The sequence below is a fragment of the Giraffa tippelskirchi genome, chromosome 13 (assembly GCF_054371585.1).
Source record: "Giraffa tippelskirchi isolate mGirTip1 chromosome 13, T2T-mGirTip1v1.2.pri, whole genome shotgun sequence".
In the NCBI taxonomy this organism is placed as follows: domain Eukaryota; kingdom Metazoa; phylum Chordata; class Mammalia; order Artiodactyla; family Giraffidae; genus Giraffa; species Giraffa tippelskirchi.
Genome location: NC_137287.1, coordinates 107,613,639 through 107,637,742, shown reverse-complemented (window position 1 = coordinate 107,637,742; position 24,104 = coordinate 107,613,639). Strand labels below are relative to the sequence as shown.

Genomic DNA, 24,104 nt, shown 5'->3' with positions numbered 1-24,104 from the left:
GCATTACCCCTTATCCCTTCTGTAGTATTTGCAGTTTGCAAAGTCCACAGAGCCAAGAACCAAAGGGGACTGGTGACAAGGTGACCCCTTGCCCAGGGCTTCCCCACCCCACCCTTCCCTGCACCCCTCCTTGGACCCTCCTTTGTCTACCCTATCAGCCTTGCTCCCCTCCCTTCCTGTCCTTTACCAGCTCCCTGAACCCCAGGCAGTAAGGAAAGGAGCTCTGGTTTCCCTTAAGCATACTTGAAGGGCCAAAGTCATCAAGGCCTAACCATCTTGTCTTTCTCCACTCTATGCCACTTGAACTGCTCCTGTGAAAAGGAATATCAGCCAGGATTTTGGAGACCTGGCCCAGGTCTGGGCAGTTGTCCTAACTTCTCTGTGTTTGGCTGGTTGTATGATTTTATGATGATGATCCTTAGGGACCCCAGGGCACCCCTCATGTTTTGGGGTCCTGCATCACCATCTTCTCTCCACTGGGCCCTGGTATCCTGGCTCCTCTCTCAGCTCCGCCACTGATCTCTGTGCCTTAGTTTACTTCTCCACACAGGGGGCTCACCACAAGTCTATTCCCAGCAGCTTCCCAATTTGGTGCCTCTAAGGCAGGGCCTTGGCAGCTGTGGCCCAGCTCCCTGGCACTGTCTTAGGGCACCAGGTTGCTGAGGATGAGATGCCTGGAGGTTCTCAAAGAAGCCGGAGCATTACCTGGGAACTTGACAGAAATGCAAAGTATTGGCCCCACTCAAGAACTACAGAACTAGAACTTTGGCGGGGGTGGGGGAGGGCAGCAAGCTGGGGGTTTAATAAGCCCTCCAAATGATTCTGATATACACAAGTGCTTACTACCTGCCTATCTAAACCAGCAAATAGTGTGGCCTGGTGAAGGACTGAGGCTGGTCCTGACCAGGAACAAGGGGGAAACATCAAGCTCATCTGGATTTCTGAGGCTGGGAACCCTGGCCATCCCTACCCAAAGCAAAACACAACTGTGTTCCCTTCCCAGAAACTGGGGGACTGGGAAAAGGCAGGCATTTTTCCTTTCCCTACCCCTGGCTTGGTTCCAGTTCTACCCACCTCTCCTACTTGTCTGGGTTTTACTAAAGGTTGTATAGGGTTGTGCCAGCCAGGCAGGGGGTGGGCATCCTGGGGTGGGGGGGCAGGAGACAAAAGACCCTGACCCTTTATCCCTTGGGAATCTCACCATAGGCTTATGGCTTCTTTTCAAATGGAAAGAAACTTAGCTCCTCAAAGAAAGACTCCTAAATCCCCAGCCAGCTCCTCCTCCTCCTTCTCCCACCTCCAGGGAGACCTTGTAGACAGTGCCAAAAAGCAGCTCCTGCCCCTAGGGACTGAGGGGAGAAAGCCAAAAGCTGTCCCTCAACCTGGCCCCCCATCCCGAACCCCCGCCAATACTGTGAAACCCCCTTCCTGACCATCCTGGTTTCCTGGTGTGGACCCTGAAGTCATGGGCCCAAGGGGTCCCCCCAGGGAAAGGCCCTTGGAAAGGAAGGGACCAGGGGCATCCTTGGGCCAAACTCTCTGCCTCTCCTGCCTGCTCTTTCTCCTCCCTACTCCTTTCTTCAGAAGGCTCCTTCCCAGGAGGTATTGGGTGCTAGACAACCATGGTCCAGTCCGCCAGCTCTCCTTCCCCCACCCCGTGTCTTATTTCAGACATGAGAATAACTGTACAGTGTAAACTTACAAAGGGTTTTTAATGGTTGTAGATTGGAAATAAAGTATGTCATATGAACAGTTTCCATGGACTTGGCTTCTCTGATTTCTCACGTGATGTGGGTGCAGTCCCCAGCAGACTTGGAACTTGACTCAACCCCACACCCAGTTGCCTGGGAAGGAGGGAGCCCTAGGAATGCCACAGTCAGCTGGCTGGTCTAGGGTCACTTGCGAGGAGCCACCAGGGGCTCCCAGCTACTGACTGCTGACACCTCAGAGTCTCCCATGAAGGGTGGTAAGGCCACTGAGAAACAAATGCAGAGTCATCAAAAATGGAATTGAACTTCTACAAAAGACTTTCAAATATTTATCACAAAAAGGACATGAGTTAATTATCTATTACAGTATAATTAATTATCCCCAGACATTTATTATATCACAGATGCCATGGGTCAGGGATTCAGGAGCTAAGTTGTTCTGACTCAGGGTCTCCTGAGGGTGCAGTCAAGTGTCAAATCAGGCAGCAATCATGTGAAGGCATGAATGGGGCTGGAAGATCCATTCCCAAGGTGGGTTTCTCATGCCTGGCAAGTGAGGGTGGGCAGGAGGCCTCAGTTCCTCCCCATGTGGACCTCTCCCTAGGGCTGTTTGAGTATCCTCACAACATGGCAGTTGGCTTCCCTTAGAGCAAGTGATCTATGGGAAAGCAGGAGAGGTCACAATGTCTTTTATAACTTAAGCCTTGAAAATCATACACTATCATTTCTGCAGTATCTCAGTAGTTATACAGATTAGCCCTATTCCTTTTGGAAGAGAACTATACAAGGGCATGAACAGCAGAAAGTGGAGGTCACTGGGGGCCATCTTGGAAGCCAGCAACCACATGAAAATTATTTTTTTTGTGGGATGTTAGTTCTCAGACCAGGGATTGAACGTCAGCCCTCAGCAGTGCGAGTGTGGAGTCCTAACCACTAGATCACCAAGGAATTCCAGATCTCTTTTTTGAGGGTCTAACAACAGCCAGGCCTGTGCTGGGCATCGAGGATAACAATATATGAACCTGAAAAACAGGAAAGCAAATGTTAATGGCCAAAGGGTGGTCAGGGAGTCAGAGGGATCAGGAAAGGCTGCAGTGATTCCTAAGGTTGAGATGTTGACCAGATGAAGGAGATGGTGATATGCTGCAGCCAGGAGATGGAGACAATATGTTCCAGGGAGGGAACAGCATGTGGAAAGCCTAGTAGAAAGGAGAGCAGGATCAGAGAACTGAAAGAAATCACTGGTGTGGGGAATGATGAAAGAGGCTGGGTCAGATCATACAGTGCCTTATGAGGGAAGGAATGTCCTCATCCTGTGGACAGTAGAGAGTCATGGAAGAACTGAAAGCAGGGAAAGGACCTAGAGGATGTACTGGGTCTGGATTCCATGAGGCAACATACTCACCCGCCGTGCCCCAGGATGGCCAGTTCTGGCTGTGTTCTGTTCTTGGGACATTGACAAGTGAATAGTTGAAGGAGTGGGGTGGGAAGAAAAGGAACTGGGTTCCAGAAAGTGATACTCAGGGAACAAAGAGCAAATCTCTGCTTCAGACATCTATTGGGAGACAAGATGCTAGAACCACAAGGTGGAAATTTCAGGAAGGCAGATTTCTGCCTACCACCAGAAAACTTTTCCAGGGACCACAGCTGCTACAGAAAGATGACCGCAGTCACATTCCAGCTGTGGCTCATTAACCCTTCTTGCAGTTTTTGTGGACTGCTTGTGATTCAACACTTGAAGAGATTTCAGATCTCAAAGGCCTGCATGTGCAAGGTGACACCCTGATGACATGATGCTGGGTGTTGAAGCAGCAGCGTGCTATCCAGGAACCCCCAAACCAGCAATGGATAGTGTGCCAGGCACAGGCTAGGCTCCTGGGAGCACAGAAAGGGCATCTGCTTTCCAGCCTGGGGCCTCAGAGAAGGCTCTGAGCGCACTGGATCCTCAACTGAGGCTTAAAATTGGAGAATTCTGCCAAGAATAATCAGGGAAGGGCTTCTCAGGCCAAGAGAAGCGCTTAAGCAAAGGAGCAGAAGCAATGGGGGTGATGAGAAGAGTGGCAAGCAATTTGGGGAGGGGCAGGTCTGCAGTGAGGTTGTAAAAGGAGAGATCCTGAACTTTTCCAGGTGTTGAAGGGGCCACAAAAAGAGAAAATATGCTAGAGGAAAACTGGAAAAAGTGGTCTCAGTCTGCCCTGGGAGAGTCATGGTCCACAATTTTAGAGTTAAGACAAAGGGAGGGATTGTGGCCTAGCGACCGGACAGGGCACCATTGCCCACTCGCTAATGTATTCCTTTGGCAAGTACCTTTCTGGCCCTCTGCTCCCTCATCTTGGAAAGGCTCTGGGCCTGTCAGGCGCAAAGAACACGATGGGGTAACGGTACCCAGTCAGGGACTCCTTGGGCGTGCCATTGTTGGGAAGGTGGTAACTTGGCCAATACTGGGCGGGGAAGAACTTGGACAACCCGGGCGGGGCCACAAGAGGCTCGAACATCGGTTTGCGCATGCGCCTCGAGGAAACGGCGTTGTGCGCTTGCGCTAGCCCTGGAGCCCACCGGCCGCGCATGCGTAGTTGGCCGGCGGGAGTTTAAGGGGCGGCTCTGGTGCTGCGGGAAGGTACTGAAGCGCTCCCATAGTAGCAACGGCGTTGGTGCAGTGCGTCCAGGGGTAACCCGGCGTTGCGGAGAGAGTGACCTGCGGCCTTGTGTTTCGGAGACGGAGGCTCTGGGCTGGACAGGCGTCTCTCTGAGGTGAGGAAGTCGCAGGCCTGTTGCCGGACGAGGCCTCCCTCACCCCCGCACCAGCCTCTCTGGGGTCGGACACAGCGGCTCAGCCCACACCCCGCCTGCCTGTCGTCACCCCCGACACCGGGTAAGAGGAGACTCGGGTAAGAGGAGACCCGGGGGCGGGCGGCGCCTCTCGCTGAGGGCCTGTTTGCAGAGCCCGCGCTCTAGACGTCACTGTTGTTGGAAGGTTGAAAGCTTGGTGGGGGTGGGTCACACAGGCCAGGGTTCGAATTTCGCCTTTTCTCCAGGCTGGCTGCCTAACAAGTTTTTGTGTTTTTATTTGCTTCTCTGAATCTCAATTCAGCTAACTGCAGCGTGAAACTGTTGATGGTACTTCCAGAGCTGTGGCAACGATTAAATGGCACAGTAATGCATTCAGTTTTTACATACACACAGGTCCTGGCATGTAATAAGCGCTTAAAAGGTTTCAGTTGTTGCTGTTAAGTAACCAGACTTTCATCTGAATGATACAGTCGTAACTGACGATTCAGATCCTTGATCCTGCTACCCCTCGTTATTCTGTTATCTTTTCCACGTTGTCCCTTCACATATATTTATTTTTCTTTACTAAGCACTGCGCCCATCCCGTATGGATTTTTATTGGTGGTGGAGGGGGGGACTCGGTCATGTCCCTGCCCTTTCCCAGTCAGTTACTTGTCAGTGACAGGCACTAGGAATACAGTCTGGCCCCGGGAGACATGTAAACAGACTTTACAACCAATGCCAGGGAGGCCCAGGGGTGGAGCTGCCAACTTTGCCAAAGAGATGTGGCATGAAAGCTTCACACTTGAGCTCTGTTGGGAAGGACGAATAATACAAGGCTATGTGTACAAAGATTCAGAAGTGGTGCGTGGAAAATGAGAAGAGTTTTCTGGGTAGATGGTGGGATGGTAGCCAGCAATGTGAATGTACTTAATGTCACTGAACTGTACACTTAAAAATGATTAAGATGGTAAATTTTATGTTGTGTATATTTCAGCACAATTAAAAAAGAAACAAACTTTAAAAAGTGGTGCATGGAATGGGAGTGGCAGGAGAAAGCAGGAATGGGTACTAGTTAGAACTAGCTTCTGGAAGGTGTTGAGTACACTGGAGGAATCTGCTGCTGTCTGAAGAATGGATTAGAGGGAATTACCCAGCAGTCCAGTAGTTGGGACTCGGAGCTTTCACTGCAAGGGCGGGAGTTCAGTCCCTGACTGGGAGACTAAGATCCCACAAGCTGCTCGGCATCGCCAGAAAAATAAAGAAAGAATGGATTGGAGAGGAACAATGCTGCATGTAGGAAAAACTAGTGGAGCGGCTGTTCGATTCTTGGAAGTGGGGGAGAGGGATAGAAACTATGAAATCCGAGCTAAATAGATAGCTGGAAATGTGGAAGAGTTTTAGAGATTGTTGGAAGTAGAATGGACAGGGCTTTGAATCTACAGAATTAATAAGTAAAGGGAAAAGTGATTGTTCATGTTTTGAAGACCATGTAGATCATAATGCCATTGATTGAATTTTGCAATTAAGCCCTTATTAAACACAAAATAATTGGGAACTAAGAGAGGTATGTGTTAAGGAAGATAAGATTATTTCTAGTGATAAATTCTGTAGAAATTCAGAACAGGAGGTGATGAGCCCTGCTGATGTTCTATGGAAGAGGTGTGGAGGTGAGGTTGGACTGGTCCTTGTCAGGCAGGTAGAGTTTCATGGGGCAAAAAGGGGCGGTTCAAAGAGACGAGAAAGCGCAAGGCGGATTCTGGGGGAGTAAAGCCCCAGCACGACTGGGTCTGAAATGTGGAGAACAGATTACTTCATTTTCCTATTTCAGGGTTCTCCACTCAGGATGACTTCTAGACCGGAGATGGTAGAAGGTGAGTATTGTGAAGTTCGGTACCTTCTTGCCTTGGGTTCAGGTTCATGAGCTTTACCTAAATACCTCCCTGGCTCTTGGTGGATTTGAAATCACTTATTTGTGTATTTGCAGAGATGCTTCCTCAGTGTTTCCATGACCTGGGGCATATGTTTTCCTTTTGCCACTTTTGTTGCACAGATACTTAGTTGTGATGGGTTTGATTCTGTATTTTGACTTTTTTATGACAAGTGCTAGAAGAGGAACCAGTGGCATCTAAGACTCATGATCATCAACTGGAATCAGATCCCAACCCTGTGGAAATGTGTAATAAATCGTCCGCCTCCCTGGAGATGACTGAACGTGTTTCAAAGGAACGAATTCACCTTGGCCGTAGCCCCCAAAAAGGGGAAAGTGGTGGTCTCAGCCACCAGGAAGGACTTGAATCCAGGTCCCTTCATTTGTCCCCACAAGAGCAGTCTGCCTGTCATCAAGACAGGAGGCAATCCTGGCGGCGAGCAAGTATGAAAGAAACGAACCGGCGGAAGTCACTGCCTCCCTTTCATCAGGGCATCACAGGTGGGGTGCTATGTATGTAAGACTGGAGCTCCAGCTCAGATAAGAGACAGTGAGGTATGGCAGAAAGTTAGGCTTGACTTGGCTACTTCCTAGCTATGTGACTGAACAGATGACTTCACCTCTCTGAGCTTCAGTTTCCTCATCTATAGGAGTATTCTCAGATTATAAATACTGATGTCAAACATCTAGTAAGTATTCAGTATCAATGCTGTTTATATCATGTTATTAGCTACCCATTGTAATCTATACCATGGACAGAAAATGTGATTGACAGTTGTTCAGTATTCACCTTTGCTAAGTGAATGTTCAGCATTCACATTGGCTAGAAGTAAAGATTTCCTCGGCTTTCTTCCTCGTATCCTAAAGTAGAATAGAAGGTAGATGGGTTGCTACCTGATTTTAGGTTTTATAACTGAAAATATCTCAGAAGGACGAACCCATAAAAATATATAGGGTAAAAACCTAGTTTTGAGACATGCTGTATTTGAATGTGATTTTATGTGAATTTATAATAGCATCTCAGGAAGCACTGAAATACAAGATTTAACGTGGAAAGTAGCACGTTTCAGGAAGAACTTACTAGCTGTGTGACCTTGAACAGCTTACTTAACCTCCTTTGCTTTACGGTCCTTATCAGTAAATGGGGTGAAATAATACCTATTTTACAAGAGTGTGAGAATTAAATGAGTTGATACATAACACAGTGCTTGGCACATAGTAAAGAAATATAGCTTGTGTTAAGCTATCATAGGAGAAGGCAATGGCACCCCACTGCAGTACTCTTGCCTGGAAAATCCCATGGACAGAGGAGCCTGGTAGGCTACAGTCTGTGGGGTCTCGAAGAGTCAGACACAACTGAGCAACTTCACTTTCACTTTTCGCTTTCATGCATTAGAGGAGGACATGGCAACCCACTCCAGTATTCTTGCCTGGAGAATCCCAGGGATGGCGGAGCCTGGTGGGCTGCCGTCTATGGGGTCGCAGAGTCGGACACGACTGAAGTGACGTAGCAGCAGCAGCAGCAGCAAGCTATCATAATTAAAGCTATTACCTCACTTCCTGAAGGTCTGATGTTTAGAAGGAAATCTATCTAAAAACAGCCATATAGTAGCATATCGGAAAATTGCTACCACAATTATGCTTGTATACTTCCTCCGTAGATGTGCCAAGAAATTACAGTTTCCTAAGGTTACCCTTATACGTTCATCTATGTTCCAGAGCATGTGGACCTAAAATCCTGTGCAGTAAAACATTAGTGACGTATAAGATTTGTTATTTTCTGGTTATTCCCGGCCACTTCCCAGGTTTCTTTGGTTATAGGCAGAGGCTAAAAGTGAGAAGAAGTAATTGAGAGAGGGCACAAAAGAACTTAAAAACAGCCAGCTGAGGCTGGAGGGCTAAAAGAATGTATCTCTCCTAATTCTCAAAGCAAATTTCCTTTACTATATAAGAATTGATGTTTTTAAATGGACATAATTGAGAGAAACAGTGTCTCCATCTTTTATTGATAGCTGTTTGAGGATTCAGTGGCATAGTTATGTAAAATGCCTGTTTCGTTCAGGCTGAAGCACTGTGTGACCTTGGGCAAGTTGCCCAGCACCTAACCTTTGTTTAATGGTTAAGCGATAAGTCACTTGCCTCAAGTGAGGGTGAAGGTTAGAATTTAATAAAATGCCTTTTAGATAGTCTGTGTTCAACAAATTTACTGTTAATGTTATTGTCTCTGGCTTCAAACAAGTATCTCCCCTCTGAGCTTCAGTTTCCCCATCTGTAAAATGGAACTCATAGTTTATAAGAAGATTCTTTAGACACTGTATTTAAAGCACACTGCAATGGCTATCATAAAAATTCTGAAATATTCCCATCTCCTTTCTTCAAATGGTGAATATAAAACACAAAGAGAAGTTAAATTATTTTTTTTAATCTATTTTATATAGCAAGACAAGATTTTAAGGTAATACATAAAAGGTTGTTTTAACTTTTTAAATTTAGGATGCACAGATAGGTAAATTTTATTCTTGGTGATCTTGAACAAGTTAGATGTAAGAAGACAGATTAGAGAAGACTGCTTGGGTTTTCTTACCTTAAGTTGAACTGCATCAAGAGGGAGGGAATTTTTCAGGGTTTTTTTTTACTTTGCTAACTGTCTTAAGTGTCCAGCTCTTTGAATGTGGTAATATTTTATGTTAGAGCTCTGCAGATCCGTCAGTGTCGACCTAACAGAAAGCAAACGGCTGAGCTCTCTCCTCCTTTCCAGTTTCCAGGTGAGAGTCGAGAGTCTCAGGATTGGGAGTATTTTCTTTTTTCTTTCCTTTTTTTTTTTAACTGTTATTGTGACATCCCCAAAGACACGTCAGTACTGTGTGATTTATCAGTAAAGAATAAAAGGTGTTTCTCTCTAGTGAGATTAATTTGAAAGCCAGATTTAATCCCAGAAGCTTTGTCTCTGGAGCAGGCTCTACCAGTCCTATTGATGTTGCTGTGGCTAACTGAGCAGTTAAGAGAGTTCCCCTGTCTAGTATATTTTGCTCATTAGCAGCAAATGATGAGACTTTAAGGTGGGTGGAGGTCATATCTAAGTTTAAGCAGACATTTGAGATCTGGCTGCTCTCTAGATTGGAATTATATGACTAACTGGTGATAGTATCAGTTTAGATAAGCAAGTCATTTGTGTGAATTAAATGACCATTTTTTCCCCTGAATCAAAAATCATATCATGTAGTCTAGGCAACAAAGAGTTTTTTCCTTACCTTTTTATTTTCTTGTTTTGTTTATATGAAAAATCTTAGGTGTAGAATTAAATCATGCTTACTCACATTTATTAAATGTCCTAAGATTACATGAATTCAGGACTGGCCTGGCAAATCTTGGTTGTTGTACTGAAAATGCTTTTCTTTATTTAGTTCTCTGTTCAGAAACTTGAACCTTTCCTAAGGGGAACTGAGGGCTTCAGTCTTGAAAGTTTTAGAGCCAAAGGTAAGTTGCTAAGACCAGACACTCGAGCCTTGACCTTGGTCTCTACCTTCTATTAGGGTTGGTTGAAACCTCATTCTCAGGGTCCTTATTTACAGGAACTGCTGCCTTACACTGGAGAAGGCAATGGCACCCCACTCCAATACTCTTGCCTGGAAAATCCCATGGACGGAGGAGCCTGGTAGGCTACAGTCCATGGGATCACTAAGAGTCGGACACGACTGAGCGACTTCACTTTCACTTTTCCCTTTCATGCACTGGAGAAGGAAATGGCAACCCACTCCAGTATTCTTGCCTGGAGAATCCTAGGGACAGCGGAGCCTGGTGGGCTGCCGTCTATAGGGTCGCAAAGAGTCGGAGACGACTGAAGCGACTTAGCAGCAGCAGCTGCCTTACACAACCAGGCCTCCTCCTTTTTTGGGGGGACTGCATTAAAAAAGATACAAATATGTGCTTATGAAGTTTAGAAGGTCTAAAAGTAAGCCTCTCTTGCCCCATGACCCCCAGTCTCAGCTCCTCTCCTCCCAGAGGCAACCACAGCCACCAGCTTCTTGGGTATCTGCAGATTTACTGTATTTCTAAACATTTATCCATTAAAATCAAATGAGTAATCTTCTCTACACACTGTTCTTAATCTTGTTTGTTGTTTTTTTAAATCTTAATTTATCTTGCAGGTAGTTCTTTATCACACTGATAGAGCTGTCTTGACATTTTACAAGCTACATGATACTCTATTTTATAAATGTACCATATATGATTTAAACAGTTCTTTATTGATAGACTTTTAGGTTTGTTTTCAGTCTTTTGTTATTACAGTGAATGGATAATGAATACTTTTTTATACAAGCCTTTTAGCACATATTCAAGTAAAAATAAGATACATTAGAATTAACTAGTATAAGTATACTGTAACTAAAAGTTTATATTTTTTAATTATTTAGTAGGTATTATTTAAAGGTCTTTTTTTGGATTTTAATCTGTGTTTCTTTTTCTTTTGAGGGGGATAATTTTTCATATTTTTAGAGGAGAGCCATTTGTACTTTATTTTCTATGTATTGTCTGTCCATATCCTTTGTTCATTTTTTAATATTGAGATATTGCCTCTTTTATATTGGTTTTGCAGGCACTCTTTATGTGTTAAGGAAATTAGCTTTTGTCTGTGGACCTAAGGTGCAAATATTCTTCCCCAGGAGTTGATTTTCAGCTTTCTAGGAAGTAGCTATTCTCCTTACAGTGTAATTATACAATCATCCAGGTCAGAAATAAAAGACCTAGAAAATACATGAAGTCAGACTTACTTACCAGTTAAGGCTGTTTATATCAGAACTGCCCTATTACCATAATTAGGGTAGACATGTCCAGGTTATTTTGATAGCTATTTAACATATCTTTTCCCCTTTGCATTCCTCACCTGAATTTAATTGTGAGCTCTTTTTAAGTCTAAGCAGAGACCTGTTTTTACCTTATGCCCATCATTTTTTTATTTGCTGCTAGCATTTCTGACTTCTGTAATATGTTTTTTCACCCAGTGCCAGCAGATCAGATCTCTTGAAAGAGTGAATTGTCAATGCAGATACATCTTTCTAACACATCTTTTAAACTGCTTCTTCATCAGTTGTGTGAAAAACACTATTATAAATGTTATAAAGAGGAGCTGTCTTTTATAAAGAGGAGTTGAACATTTTATCTGTACCTACCCAAAGAAAAAAGATAAAATCTTCCTGCATATTTATATCACTTTTTTGAATGGGTGAGAGGGCCAGAATGTAACAGATGACCCTAGAGCTGAGATTACCTTATGTAAGTTACATCTTTGTCAGCAGCTCACTCTGAAAAGTATTATTCTCTTTATTTTACAACATATAATTGTATTCTCTGTAGCATCTTCCCTTTCTGAAGAACTGAAACATTTTGCAGACAGACTGGAAAGTAATGGAACACTACAAAAATGTTTTGAAGATTCAGAAGGGTAAGAACAGTTCCCTTTCTCTCCAAAATTATAATTGAATTAGGACTTTTAATTTTTTAATTTTTTAAATTGAAGTATGGTTGATTTACAGTGTTGTGTTAATTTCTAGTGTACATCAAAGTGATTCAGTTATATGTGTGTATATATGCGTGTGTGTGTGGGTACTTCAGTTCATTTGTATCATATTTTAGATCCCGCAAATAAGTGATGTATGGAATTTGTCTTTCTTTGTCTGACTTAATCTGTTAGTATGATAGTCTCTAGGTCCATCTGTGTTGCTGCAAATGGCATTATTTCCTTCTTTTTATGGCTGAGTAATATTCCTGCGTGTGTGTTTGTGTGTGTGTGTACACATACTTCACATCTTTGTTTGTTCATCTGTTGATGGACATTTAGGTTGCTTCTATGTCTTGGCTATTGTAAATAGTGCTGCTATGAACATTGGGGTACATGTATCTTTTTGCATTAGTTTTTGTCTTTTCCGAATACATGCCCAGGAGTTAGGTTGCTGGGTCGTATGGTAACTCTATTTTTAGTTTTTTAAGGAACTTCCATACTGTTTTCCATAGTGACTATACCAATTGACACTTCTACCAACAGTGTTAGGAAGGTTTCCATTTTCTCTACACACTGTCCAGCATTTATTCTTTGTAGACTTTTTCATGATGGCCAATAAGATGATACCTCCCTGTGGTTTTTATATATAATTTTGTTTATTTATTTAATGTTTGGCTGTGCTGGGTCTTTGTTGCTGCGTGAGTTTTTCTCTAGTTGCAGTGAGCAGGGGCTACTCTTCAGTCACGGTACATGGGCTTCTCGTTGTGGTGGCCGCTCTTGTTGCAGAGCATGGGCTCTGGGTGCACAGGCTTCAGTAGTTGCAGTACGTGGGCTTGGTAGTTTCGGCTCTCAGGCTCTGGAGCACAGGCTCAGTAGTTGTGGCACATGGGCTTAGTTGCTTTGAGGCATGTGGGATCTTCCTGGATCAGGGATTGAACCAGTGTTTCCTGCATTGGCAGGAGGATTCTTTACCACTGAGACATCAGGGAAGCCCCTCATTATAGTTTTGATTTGCATTTCTCTAATAGTGATGTTGAGCATCTTCATGTGCCTGTGGGCAATCCGTATGGCTTCTTTGGAGAAATAAGACTTAATTAGACAGTTGTTCATTCACTCACCAAATGTTTATCCAGCATCTTCTATGTACCATGCTCTTCTGGAAGCTGGAGATACAGTGATAAATAATCAAAAAAGATCTTATTCATTGTAGTAGGAGAGACCGTCAAATACTTAGAAAATAATGACTTCAGATATAATCTGAATGATTTCAGTGATAATCTTAACTGGGCAGTTAATATGATAGTGACCTGAGGGAGTGGGCAACTTAAGCTCGAGTGTTCAGAGAAGTCCTCTAATGATTTGACGTTTGCACTGAGACCTGTAAGACCTGGATGGTGAGAAGGAATCAAATATGTGAAGATGAGATGAAAAGCATTCATAGTTTTGCTAGCCATGCCAGTTGGAGATAAAGTCATGTGTTTAGCTGTTGGCCAGCAAGGATATTAAGAGAAATTTTACAGCTGCTGCTGCTGCCCTTCTTCCCCCCACCCCAACCCCTGCAAAACTGGTAGTCCTTCAGCAGGGGCAACACCGAGCCCTCTCCCCATCCTGCAACAAATTATGTGACTTGATCTTACACTTTTGACTTCACAAAGGTCTGCCTTTCCATGGATCCTTAGAATTAACATTGCTAGTCAGGAAATGAAAACTATGTTATCTCGACCTCGCTTCTCTTTTAATGAAGTATATTTAAACCACAGGCTGCTGTATTGCAGCTAGAGGTGATACAGGCTGTTTGTCACAGGCTTTGATAGAAAAACATAAAAGTTGACACAGTTGATTTGCCTTTGCCAGGTAGACTACCAAGTACATCTGCAAAATTTTGGCATTTTCAATGCCTCCTGCTTTTCCAGTAGAATTAATCACCCTACTGAACCAAGCTGTTGGTTTAAGTAGAACATATCCAACCGAAAGCTTCAATTTTTTTTTTTTTTTTTTTTTTGATTGGCCATTTGGGATATTTATTAGTGAAGACTGAGCATCCCAGATCAGTCCTCAATGCTCAGTTCCACGATTCTCAGAGTCGGGCTTTCCAGCTCCTGACTGTCTACGACTCTGCACAACTGAGCTGAAGGCATGAGTGCCGGGCTGACACAGCACAGCTCCGTGGGAAAGCTTCAATTTTAAGTGCAAAGACAAGACAGTTGTATGAAAAAGCCATTAAGGTTTTGATTAGTGGGAGGGTAAGAGGCTAAATTTAAAAAAATGGTGTGAACAAAACTTTGGAGATTGAAACCGGCAGATACTTGAGGCTGAGTGGCATTATATGGATAGAATAAATAAAAGGTAATAGTAGGAATCAAAGTTAATGAGCTGGACAGAGCCAGAACACAGAGAACCTTAAGTGCCAGGTTAAGGAGTTTTGGCTTTTCTTCTGAATCCAGTGGAGAGTCACAGAATTTTTAAGCAATGAAAAATACAAAAGGAATACTTGAAGAGAGGTTCAAATACACTGAGAAAGCTAATACCTAGTGCAAAAGTGAATTAGAGTCCAAGAATAAATATTCGTTGAAAGATAAATTCTAAACATGTTTTATTGCTGTTAAAATTATGTGAGACATCCAATACTAAAAGCAAGCACTTTTGGAAGATTTCTGTTAATCTCATAATCCTGTCTGTTCTAGAAGAGTATCAGATTTGGCTCTGGAAACATCAGTGGCCGAGATGAAGGAATATATAACAAAGTAAGTGAAAATGAGTGAACTTCTGTTGGGAAATTAAATTTGTCTGGGGAAAATAACTAAACCCAGGAAAAATGAATAGTAAACAACCTTTTCAGTGTGTCAGTACTGCTGTATCCACACTGGAAGTTAGAAAGCTGCACACTGGGATTTTAAGTACTGTTGTTGTTTTGTCACTAAGTCACGTCCAACTCTTTTTTGACCCCATAGACTGTAGCCCACCAGGCTCCTCTGACCATGGGATTTCTCAGGCAAAAACGCTGGAGTGGTTTATGGACTGTATTGATGGCCAGTTTCATAGAATAGAGTCTGGAGACTAAGGGTGTGGATTTGATATAAAGAGGCATGTTTGATTTGATTAAGTTAATATCCTCTGACTTGGTAGTGCTTTCTAATCTTTTTTATGACCTTTTTATTTACATCTTGGAACCAGAGTAGACACCTAATGTATGGTTGCCCTGAGAGATTCAGAATGAGATGATCAAAAGTTAACTGAATTTTTTCCTGCTTCTCTAGGTTTTCTTTAGAACGTCAGAGTTGGGATCAGCTCTTGCTGCGCTACCAGGAAGAGGCTGAAGAGATCTTATCAAGGTTAGATCTATGACAGGAAATAGGAAGGTTTTACCTTGTGACTTTTGATTTGATTTCAGTTCTGTTAGCACAAATTGAATGATGAATTCAGTCTTACAGGCCAGTCAGCTCGTCAGATCTCTGTGGAGTATTTATGAACAGTGTGACTGAAAATGGAGAGTGAGGGGGCTGGGAAGGAAGAGTTGTCACTATTTTCGGTCAAAGAACAGAATTGCCTCTGTTCTGTGCCCTTGACTGCTGCTCTACATTCTGGGGGAGACAGGCATGTCTCTGCCCTGTACCTGGCAACCTGGGGCTGGGCCAGGAACAGTATCAAGGGACTTCAGTGAGCACATGGCCTTTGAGCTGTGACTGTGGGAGAGAACCACGGCCAGGGCCCTCATGGAGACACAGGGGTGAAAGAGGTGATGGAAGTGGGTCTACAGGAGAGAAAAGACCTTTGGGTCTTGAAGGCATAATAAAATGGGAAAGTGCTAGATTTTGGTTTCATTTTACTGTCCAAACCAGTGGTTTTAAGCCTTTTTTCCCCAAACAGAACCTTAGCTAGAAACACAACTATAAAACGTTAGCCAAAATAGTAATTGTTAAAGTGGCCTCTTAGTAGAGAGGCACCTTGAGGAGCACAGAATGAGAAAGTTCCCTAATCCAAGCACTGATGCTTATTACTTTCTTCACCCTTTAAATGTTCTATGTATGAAGACAGATAATGCGTAAGATGGCAGTTTCAGAATAAACACTTTTGACGGGCCATAGTTTATAGTTAAGAGGAAAGCTTCTGGAAGCAGACTGTCTCTGTTCAAATCCTAACTACTCCTTAATTCTGTGACCCTGGGCACACTTAATCTGAAGTTCCTCATTTGAAAATGAGATAATATTACTACCTACCTCATTGGGTTGTTATGACTAAAGAGTCATCAGCAGTTTCATAAACTTCTCCATTATATTGAGTTATTTTACATAATTGAAGTGGGCTTTATGACCAACCTAGACAGAATGTTAAAAAGCAGAGACATTACTTTGTCAACAAAGGTCCATCTAGTCAAGGCTATGGTTTTTCCAGTAGTCATGTATGGATGTGAGAGTTGCAGTATAAAGAAAGCTGAGCGCCAAAGAACTGATGCTTTTGAACTGTGGTATTGGAGAAGACTCTTGAGAGTCCCTTGGACTGCAAGAAGATCCAACCAGTCCATCCTAAAGGAGATCAGTCCTGAGTGTTCATTGGTAGGACTGATTTTGAAGCTGAAAGTCCAATACTTTGGCCACCTGATGCGAAGAGCTGACTCATTGGAAAAGACCCTGATGCTGGGAAAGATTGATGGCAGGAGGAGAAGGGGACGACAGAGGATGAGATGGTTGGATGGCATCACCGACTCAATGGACATGAGTTTGGGTAAACTCCGGGGGTTGGTGATGGACAGGGAGGCCTGGCGTGCTGCGGTTCATGGGGTCGCAAAGAGTCGGACACGACTGAGCGACTGAACTGAACTGAACATCTTTTTGGTAAAAGATCATAGATGTTAACTTCAGGCTTTACCTCAGGAGTAGTCCTTTTTGTAAATGGACCTTACTGTTAGATGGAGTCAGCTAACCTTCTAGCATTTCCTGGAGTCAGGTATAAAAACATTAACATTGGATAATTATCTCAGAATCTCCCGTTAGTAAGAGAGCCTATGCTCACTGTGGGGTGGAAGAATATTGATTCAGGTTAGTAAAGTCTTTTAGGAATTATTTTCCCTAGGTAAATCTTTGCTATTTTCCCACAGAAAATGATTGTAAAATTATTTGAAAACTTTTTTGTTTTATTTTGTTTTTAGAGGATCAGCTGAAACCAAAAATACTGAAGTTGAAGTGGAACCTAGAATGTATGTTGGGTCTTCCCAGAGTGAAGTCCTTAATACAAAACCTGACTACCAGAAGATACTGCAGAACCAGACTAAACTCTTTGATTGTATGGAGTTGGTGGTGAGTTGGGTCATGTTTCTTTGGCTGAGTTATCCAGCTTTGATACCTTCTCATCCTTGTTAAAAGAGCTGGAGAATATGTGTAATTAGATAAGTATATTCAACTCTACCTTGGGGAAACATGGAGAGACAATGAAAAAAAATAAACAAGTAAATGGTGATAAATGCTAATAAGTCAGGTGGAGGAAGAGAATGTGCAGGGAGGGCTTCAGTTTGCTATATAGAGGGGTTGAAGGCCCTTCTTAGGTGCCACTTTAATAAAGACTTGAAAGAAATGAGGAAGTTAGCCATGAGGATATTTGAAGAATGTCAACCCCATTTTTTTTTTTTTTTTTGCCAAAATACCATCTTGAACTTATGGCATGAGGTCTCAAGTTGGACTTTTTGTGTTTCTGTTACTTTACTTTATTTTGTTTCTGTTACTTTACTTTTTTTGTTTCTGTTACTTTACTTTACGCACAGTATGTGGGATCTTAGTTCCCTGACCAGGGATTGAACCTGCACCTCATGAATTGGATGTACAGTCTTATCTACTGGGCCACCAGGGAGGTCCCTCAATCCAAGTATTAGTTTGGCCAAAAAGTTTGTTCAGGTTATATAAGAGCTTACAAAAACCCAAACAAACTTCTTGGTCGCCCAATATGAACAGGAAGCAGGTGGCATTTGATACAGGGTTAGGAGAGTCTGTTCACAAAGGGGCTGAGTATAAAGATGTGGGTATCAGGAATTCAAAAGTGAAGTGAAGTGATCTGGGGCTTAGAGGCAGCTGAGCTGTTCCTACTTCTCAGCTGGAGGGTGAAACAGTTACTGTGGTACCTGGCAGGGAGTTGTGTAGTGAGCTGCTCTGAAAGAGCCATGGTCTTCAGTTGAGAGGCACTACTAACTCCAGATGACCCTTCCAGGAGCAGGCCCAGGTAAAAATAGCCTGAGCTCATTCAGCTCACTCCTACTTGGCTCCCTCTTGGCCAACCCCACCCAGAAGCCAGAGGACCTGGGCTCCTGTTGAGGTTGTGCAGGTCAGTCTGCTCAGGAGCAGAGCGGTGTGGAGAGGGGTGGAGTATGGATGTGAAAGGGCAAACAAAATGTCTGGCACAAGCGTTCCCACTTGAAAGCCCAGCAAAAGCAAAGCTCCTGAGCAGGAGCTTGCCTGGTGCGTTGCACCCTTCCGATTCACAGTTGTCCGTTGTCTGCAGATGGACGAACTGCAGGGATCCGTGAAGCAGCTGCGTGCCTTTATGGCCGAAAGCACCCAGTGCCTCCAGGACGTGTCGGTACAGCTGGGTAAGCCTGTCTTAAGGGGACCAGAGCTTGCACTGTTTCACATCTAATGGCCCTTCAGATGTACAGTGCCCTTCGAGACATTTTAGGGGTCATTCCGATTGTAAAGGGAATGAGACTGATTTTCTCCTGTGACTTTGAGGGTGATTTTAGGTAAAGGAGTTGTGAGCATTGTTTGCATTGTATGGATACAAACAGTCATCTCCAAGGGTAAGGCCTGTATCTGGTGACTTTTATTTCCCCCTCACAATAACAATTACTATTGTGGGTACTCAAAGTTAACTGGAAATTTTTACACAGGAGCACAGTAGACTGAGAATTAAATCTCTACAAACTGACAAACTGTGTTGTTTGGGTGGATCCAGGACAAGAAATACCTATCCATTGCCTTTTTTCTCTTTCCATTCTTCAAGAATCCACCAAGTGACACTGACATTACTTTTTTAAAAAATAATATCTATTTATTTGGCTCTGCTGGGTCTTAGTTGAAGCATGTGGGATCTTTAGTTGCAGGCTGTGAACTCTTAGTTGCATTTGTGATCTGGTTCTCTGACCAGGGACTGAACCGGGCCCCCTGCAGTGGGAGCGCAGATTCTTAGTCACTGGACCACTGGGGAAGTCCCTATCAGATTGTATTGTGGTTGTAGTTGCAGCTGGCTTTCCTGCCAGAGAGCCATCTCCTTGAGGGCAGATGCCCTCTTAAGTTGTCCTTCAAGTACCCTTCAGGGTCTGGCACAGTATTCACACAGTAAGTTTTCAATAGTGGTATTTGAATTCAATTGAAATGTATTTTTTGGCTCCTTTTCTCTGCAGGGAAGAGAAGCACTCAACAGTTAGATCCTTCACCAGCTCGAAAACTGCTCAAGCTTCAGTTACAGAAACAACCTAGCACATATTGCTCTAAATCTTGTCAGTGACCTTATGCAGCTTTTCTGCCACAAGGTGCTCTAGAGGAGAGAAACCAGAAGAGTGCCCCAGTGCACAGCAGGCTGAGCTGTGACATCTGCCCTGTTGCCTTTGAAGATAACTGGCTGACAGTAAAGCACTCTGATTTGTTTTCTTAAAATGGGATTTATGCATTTGAAAGAATGTCATATACAAGGTTTTTCCAAGAATGGACGAAATGCTTGAGACTTTGTTTTGGAATGACCTTTAGAACTAATGGCCCATTCTTTGAAATATCCTTTGTGATCAGAAATCTTCTTACTCCGAAGATGTTTTTGAGGTTTTGAAACAACCTGAAGTCATTCTGAACCAAATCCAGTAAGCATTTTAAGGGTCATTCTGGTTGTAAGCAGAATGAGACTGATTTTCTCCTGTGACTTTGAGGTGATGTTAGGTAGAGGAGTTGTGAGCATTGTTTGCATTGTATGGATACATATATCTCCTCACAAGATTCCCAAATTGAAGATAATAACACTCATTCTCTATACCCTGATGTCTGTAATGTGTTTTAGCTTTTTTGGGGGGGTGTGCTATACCATGCGGCATGCAAGATCTTAGTTCCCCAACCAGGGATCGAACCCATGCCGCCTGTGGTGGAAGTGTGGAGTCCTAACCATTGGACTGCCAGGGAAGTCCTGTATAGTCTGCTTTAGCTTTTAATATTGAGTTGATATCCTAAGTTCTAGATTCATGGCAAGAAGGGGTTAAGTATCTCTTTTCATTGTTCTCCGTATTTGTTAATAATTTGCATTATAAGATTGCATGTTCTTAAAAGCTTTCCCTTGTCCTCCTGTATAAAAAAATGAAAACGCGGGGAAGGCTTAGCAGAAAATAGGATTCTTTGTCAGGACCCAGAAGTGAACAGTAGCGTGGAGATATGCCTCAGTGTTAACAACCAATAAAACACCAACTAATTTATTGTCAGTGTCTCTTATTTTCTGATCCTCCTAATAGAACAGAACCCACTTCACTTAAATGCCGAGTCATTATCTTAAGTCTTAAAGCTTGGACTATGCACCAGTTAGTGAGAAGTGATATCTCCTAGCTTTGCCCTGTGTTCCTTATTGTTTTTTAAAAATTGTTTTGATTTATTAGTTAATTTGGCTGTGCCAGGTCTTAGTTGCTGCACATGAGATCTTTGATCTTTGTTGTGACATTCAGGATATTTTTTTTCTTAGTTGCAGCATGTGAACTCTTTTAATTGCAGCCTGTGGGATCCAGTTCTAGGGAATCAAAGCCAGGGCCCCCTACCTTGGGAGCACTGAGTCTTAGCCCCTGGACCACCAGGGAAGTCCCACGTTCCTCATTCTTTCATATATTTACATAGCCCGTGCTATATGCCATGCACAGTTCTAGGAACTGGGAAGACAGCAAAGAACAAAAACAGTCTTAGGACCTCTTTTCATGATTCTCAGTCTGTTGGGCACAGGGAACAAGAAGAAACCTCTTTTCCACAGAAGTAATGTTTTAGTTGACTTGGGAAGGAGAAAGGAGTTAAATAGGGCAGTTATTTGAGGTAAAAGGAGCCACATTTTAAAAGGCCTGAGGAGAGAATAAAACATTCTGGGATACTAAAAAGTAAAAAAAAAAGACTGGTTAAGCACAAATGCTAAGTGCCAGTATAAGAACCGCCTGAGACAAAGATAATTGAAAGTTATTGAAAGGTTTTGAGAGATGGATGGGATCAGAACTTTTTTAAAATTTATTTTTAATTGGAGGATAATTGCTTTACAATATTGTGTTGGTTTCTCCCATATATCAACATGAATCAGCCATGTATACCATATATGCATAGGTGTACATATGTCCCCTCCCTTTTGAAGAACTTTATTTTCAAAAGATCACTCCAGTTGCTGTTTGGAGAACAGTTAGAAGCAAGTAGATGTGGATATTAGAGACTAGTCGTGCTCTTAACAGTCTGCAGTGGTCGGGTGCGGAGTGACTGCCTGGGCTGGGAGTTAGCAATGGATGAGTGGGCGGCATCATTCATAGTGTCTGGAACACAGCAGGCATGTCACCTCCATTTTAAAAGCCTAACTGCTACTTACTGAGAAAAAGTCATTTAACCTCTTTATTTGTAAGACTGGGAGAATGATAGAATCTATAGCACAGGGATGCTATATGAGTTAGATTAACAAGTTAAAGAACAGTGGATGGGGGACTTCCCTGAGAGTCCAGTGGCTTAGACTCCAAGCTCCCAATGCAGAGGGCCCAGGTTCAATCCCTAGTCAAGGAACTAGATCCCACTTGCTGCAACTTAAGAGCCTAAAAAATAAAAGAACAGTGGATGGAGGAGGGTAAAAACTCCAACTGGGTAGATAATGAGCAGTTAATTAGATGGGAAAATTCACAGTTAAATTTGGCATACCAAACAGATTTCAACTAGATTGTTGGATATACAGGTAGAAAAGTGGGTAGGAAAACCTAGACTAGGAATAAAATTTGGAAGTTACCAATACCTAGTTATTAGAGCCTTAAGAGTAAGATAATGTCCAGAGGAGAGCATGAAGAGAAACTGGACGGTGCCAAGGAAGCTTTTAAAAATCAGAGGAGTGGTGTTAATTGCCACTCTTTCAGAAGCAGAATAATATAGTGGAAAGAGGGTAGTTTGGAGTGAATCTTCATCCTTATCCTCAGTTTCCTTTCTGTGAAATGGGGAGAGAACACCTCTCTCCAAAGGTGACTGTACCCCCCCCCATTTTATTTAGTACACTGTATTACATTTTTAAAACATTTATTTGTGGCTGCATTGGTTCTTCCTTTGCGGCATGCGGCTCCAGAGCACATGGACCTATAGCTGTGGCATGCGGTCCACATGGCGTCTGGGATCCTAGTTCCCTATCAGGGATCAAACCCAAGTCCCCTGCATTGGAAGGTGAATTCTTAACCACTGGACCACCAGGGAAGTCCTTGGTGTTTTGGAAGTTTTGTTTATAAGAATTAGGAAGTGTCTATATCTCCAATAACCATACAAAATAGAGCACAGAAAAGAATAAGATCTGAGCATTCTGTATCCATACACACCACAACTTGAGATTGTCCCTTTTTTTTTTTCATTATAGATGAGGAACTCAGGCATGGAGGGGCTTAATAATACAACCAAGAACATAAAGATAGCAGTGGAGGGTCAATTAGAACCCATGTAGCATTCAGTAAATGTTAAGTAACACAATAATTAGTAAAGGCTGTGCCCAGGTACTACTAGTTTTTTCTCCCCCCAAGTTTGGTTCAGGAATTGTGCTAGGTGAATGTTGTAGATAGTTGGAGCCTTAGAGATGTTTGGTAATATTCTTCCTTTTGCCCTACTTCAGTTAACGAGTATCTTGCTTTTAATCAGTGATATTTAACACTAAAGAAATAATAGGTTATATTATAAACTCTTTCAAGGAAGGGAATATATCTTCTAGATTTTGATTGCTTAATGTAATCTGGGAAAATCTACTCAGGTTGCACTCAGAGGAGACAGTGTGACTGGTGGTTGTAGTAGAGGTGATACAATGGAGGACTGGGAATTAGGAGCCCTGTTTTGGATTGTAGTTTTGGGTGGGTTTTTTTGTTTTTGAGTATAGTGGATTTACAATGTTGTGTTAGCTTCTGTAGTACAGCACAGTGAATCATATATACACACACACACACACACACACACACACACACACACACACACTCTTTCTTAGATTCTTTTCCCATATAGGTCATTACAGGGTATTGAAGAGTTCCCTGTGCTATATCTAGCTCTTAAGTGACTGGTTCATTCACCAAAAACTTACTAAGCCTGTTCCTGATGCCAGGCACAGTGCTCGGTGCCATGTGACCTTGGGTACCGCTCTAGACCCATGTCAAAGGAGAATGCCTTGCCATGTAACGAGTTCTTAGGGGCTTCGTAAGGATGTAACTTGGCAGGAAGGGAGAAGCCAGCTAGACACAGCTCTCAACACCCCTCCATCTGAGCAGTTCTTGTTAAAGGTTCTCCAGGAAGACTCTGAAGCAAGAAAACTACAGTACTTCCCCCTTAACTGAGGGGGAATATGTTCCAGGACCCCAGTGGATGCTTGAAACTGCAGATAGTATGCCCTGTAATTGTGACGTTTTTCCTATATTTACTTACCTACAATAAAGTTTAACTTATAAATTAGGCACGTTAAGAGATTAACAACAATAATAAAATAGAACAATTGTAACTATATACTGTAATAAAACTTGGGTAAATGTGGTCTCACTCTCAAGATATTGTATTGGCTTGTACTTACCTTCCTCAGAGATGATGTGAGATGAGACAGTGCCTATGTGATGAAATGAAGTGAGGCATTGTGACATAGCTTTAGGTTACTATTGACTTTCTGACTGTACATCAGAAGGATCATTGAGGCATTACAGTGCCCATGGTTGGATGTCTGAGTAGGTGATTTTGGGGATCCATGAGATATAGTTGAAGGATTTTTTGCTGAAAGCTTTTGGGAAAACATTGTAATTGGAGTTGTCTCTTTAACTCATTGAAGTGTTGCTGCAGCAATTATAATCCTTTGGTGATCGTGAGTAGTTGCTATGATGCTTCTTTTCATCTGAGGGTCATATTCCATATATTTGAAATTGTGAAATTTGAAACATTTTGGCAAATTTCAATAGTGTCCACATTGCTGATTCTGCTTCAGTTGCTTTACCTTCCTCTTTCTCAGTAGATGA

The 24,104-nt window shown here is 42.8% G+C and overlaps 1 protein-coding gene and 1 long non-coding RNA gene across 8 annotated transcripts; one reads left to right on the top strand and one right to left on the bottom strand.

The window, feature by feature from the left end:
- Positions 1-1,688: 1,688 nt before the first annotated feature.
- LOC145533202 (uncharacterized) lies at positions 1,689-4,655 on the bottom strand. The gene is made up of 2 exons (XR_014073912.1): positions 4,017-4,655; positions 1,689-2,731 (listed from the first exon to the last, which is right to left on the bottom strand). It is a non-coding gene; the product is annotated as an uncharacterized LOC145533202 (long non-coding RNA).
- Positions 4,279-20,342, top strand: DSN1 (DSN1 component of MIS12 kinetochore complex). Of its 7 annotated transcripts, none has more exons than XM_081560216.1 (11): positions 4,279-4,581; positions 6,310-6,352; positions 6,589-6,909; positions 9,100-9,173; positions 9,813-9,885; positions 11,764-11,851; positions 14,593-14,652; positions 15,166-15,240; positions 17,055-17,202; positions 18,395-18,482; positions 19,293-20,342. In XM_081560216.1, exons 2-11 carry the CDS (start codon positions 6,325-6,327, stop codon positions 19,394-19,396), a joined length of 1,059 nt encoding a protein of 352 aa, XP_081416342.1. In that variant the 5' UTR covers positions 4,279-4,581; positions 6,310-6,324; the 3' UTR covers positions 19,397-20,342. The 7 variants fall into 7 exon arrangements, with proteins under 7 accessions (XP_081416342.1, XP_081416340.1, XP_081416343.1 ...); XM_081560214.1 differs by having other exon boundaries at positions 6,583-6,909; XM_081560217.1 differs by having other exon boundaries at positions 4,279-4,597.
- The last annotated feature ends 3,762 nt before the right edge of the window (positions 20,343-24,104 follow it).

Bases quoted from the DNA above. Each gene is read 5' to 3' on its own strand.
- DSN1 (XM_081560214.1), top strand. From the start codon at position 6,325: ATGACTTCTAGACCGGAGATGGTAGAAG. The intron at 6,910-9,099 runs GTGGGGTGCTAT...ATTTTATGTTAG, and splicing joins CTTTCATCAGGGCATCACAG to AGCTCTGCAGATCCGTCAGT. The intron at 9,886-11,763 runs GTAAGTTGCTAA...TATTCTCTGTAG, and splicing joins TGAAAGTTTTAGAGCCAAAG to CATCTTCCCTTTCTGAAGAA.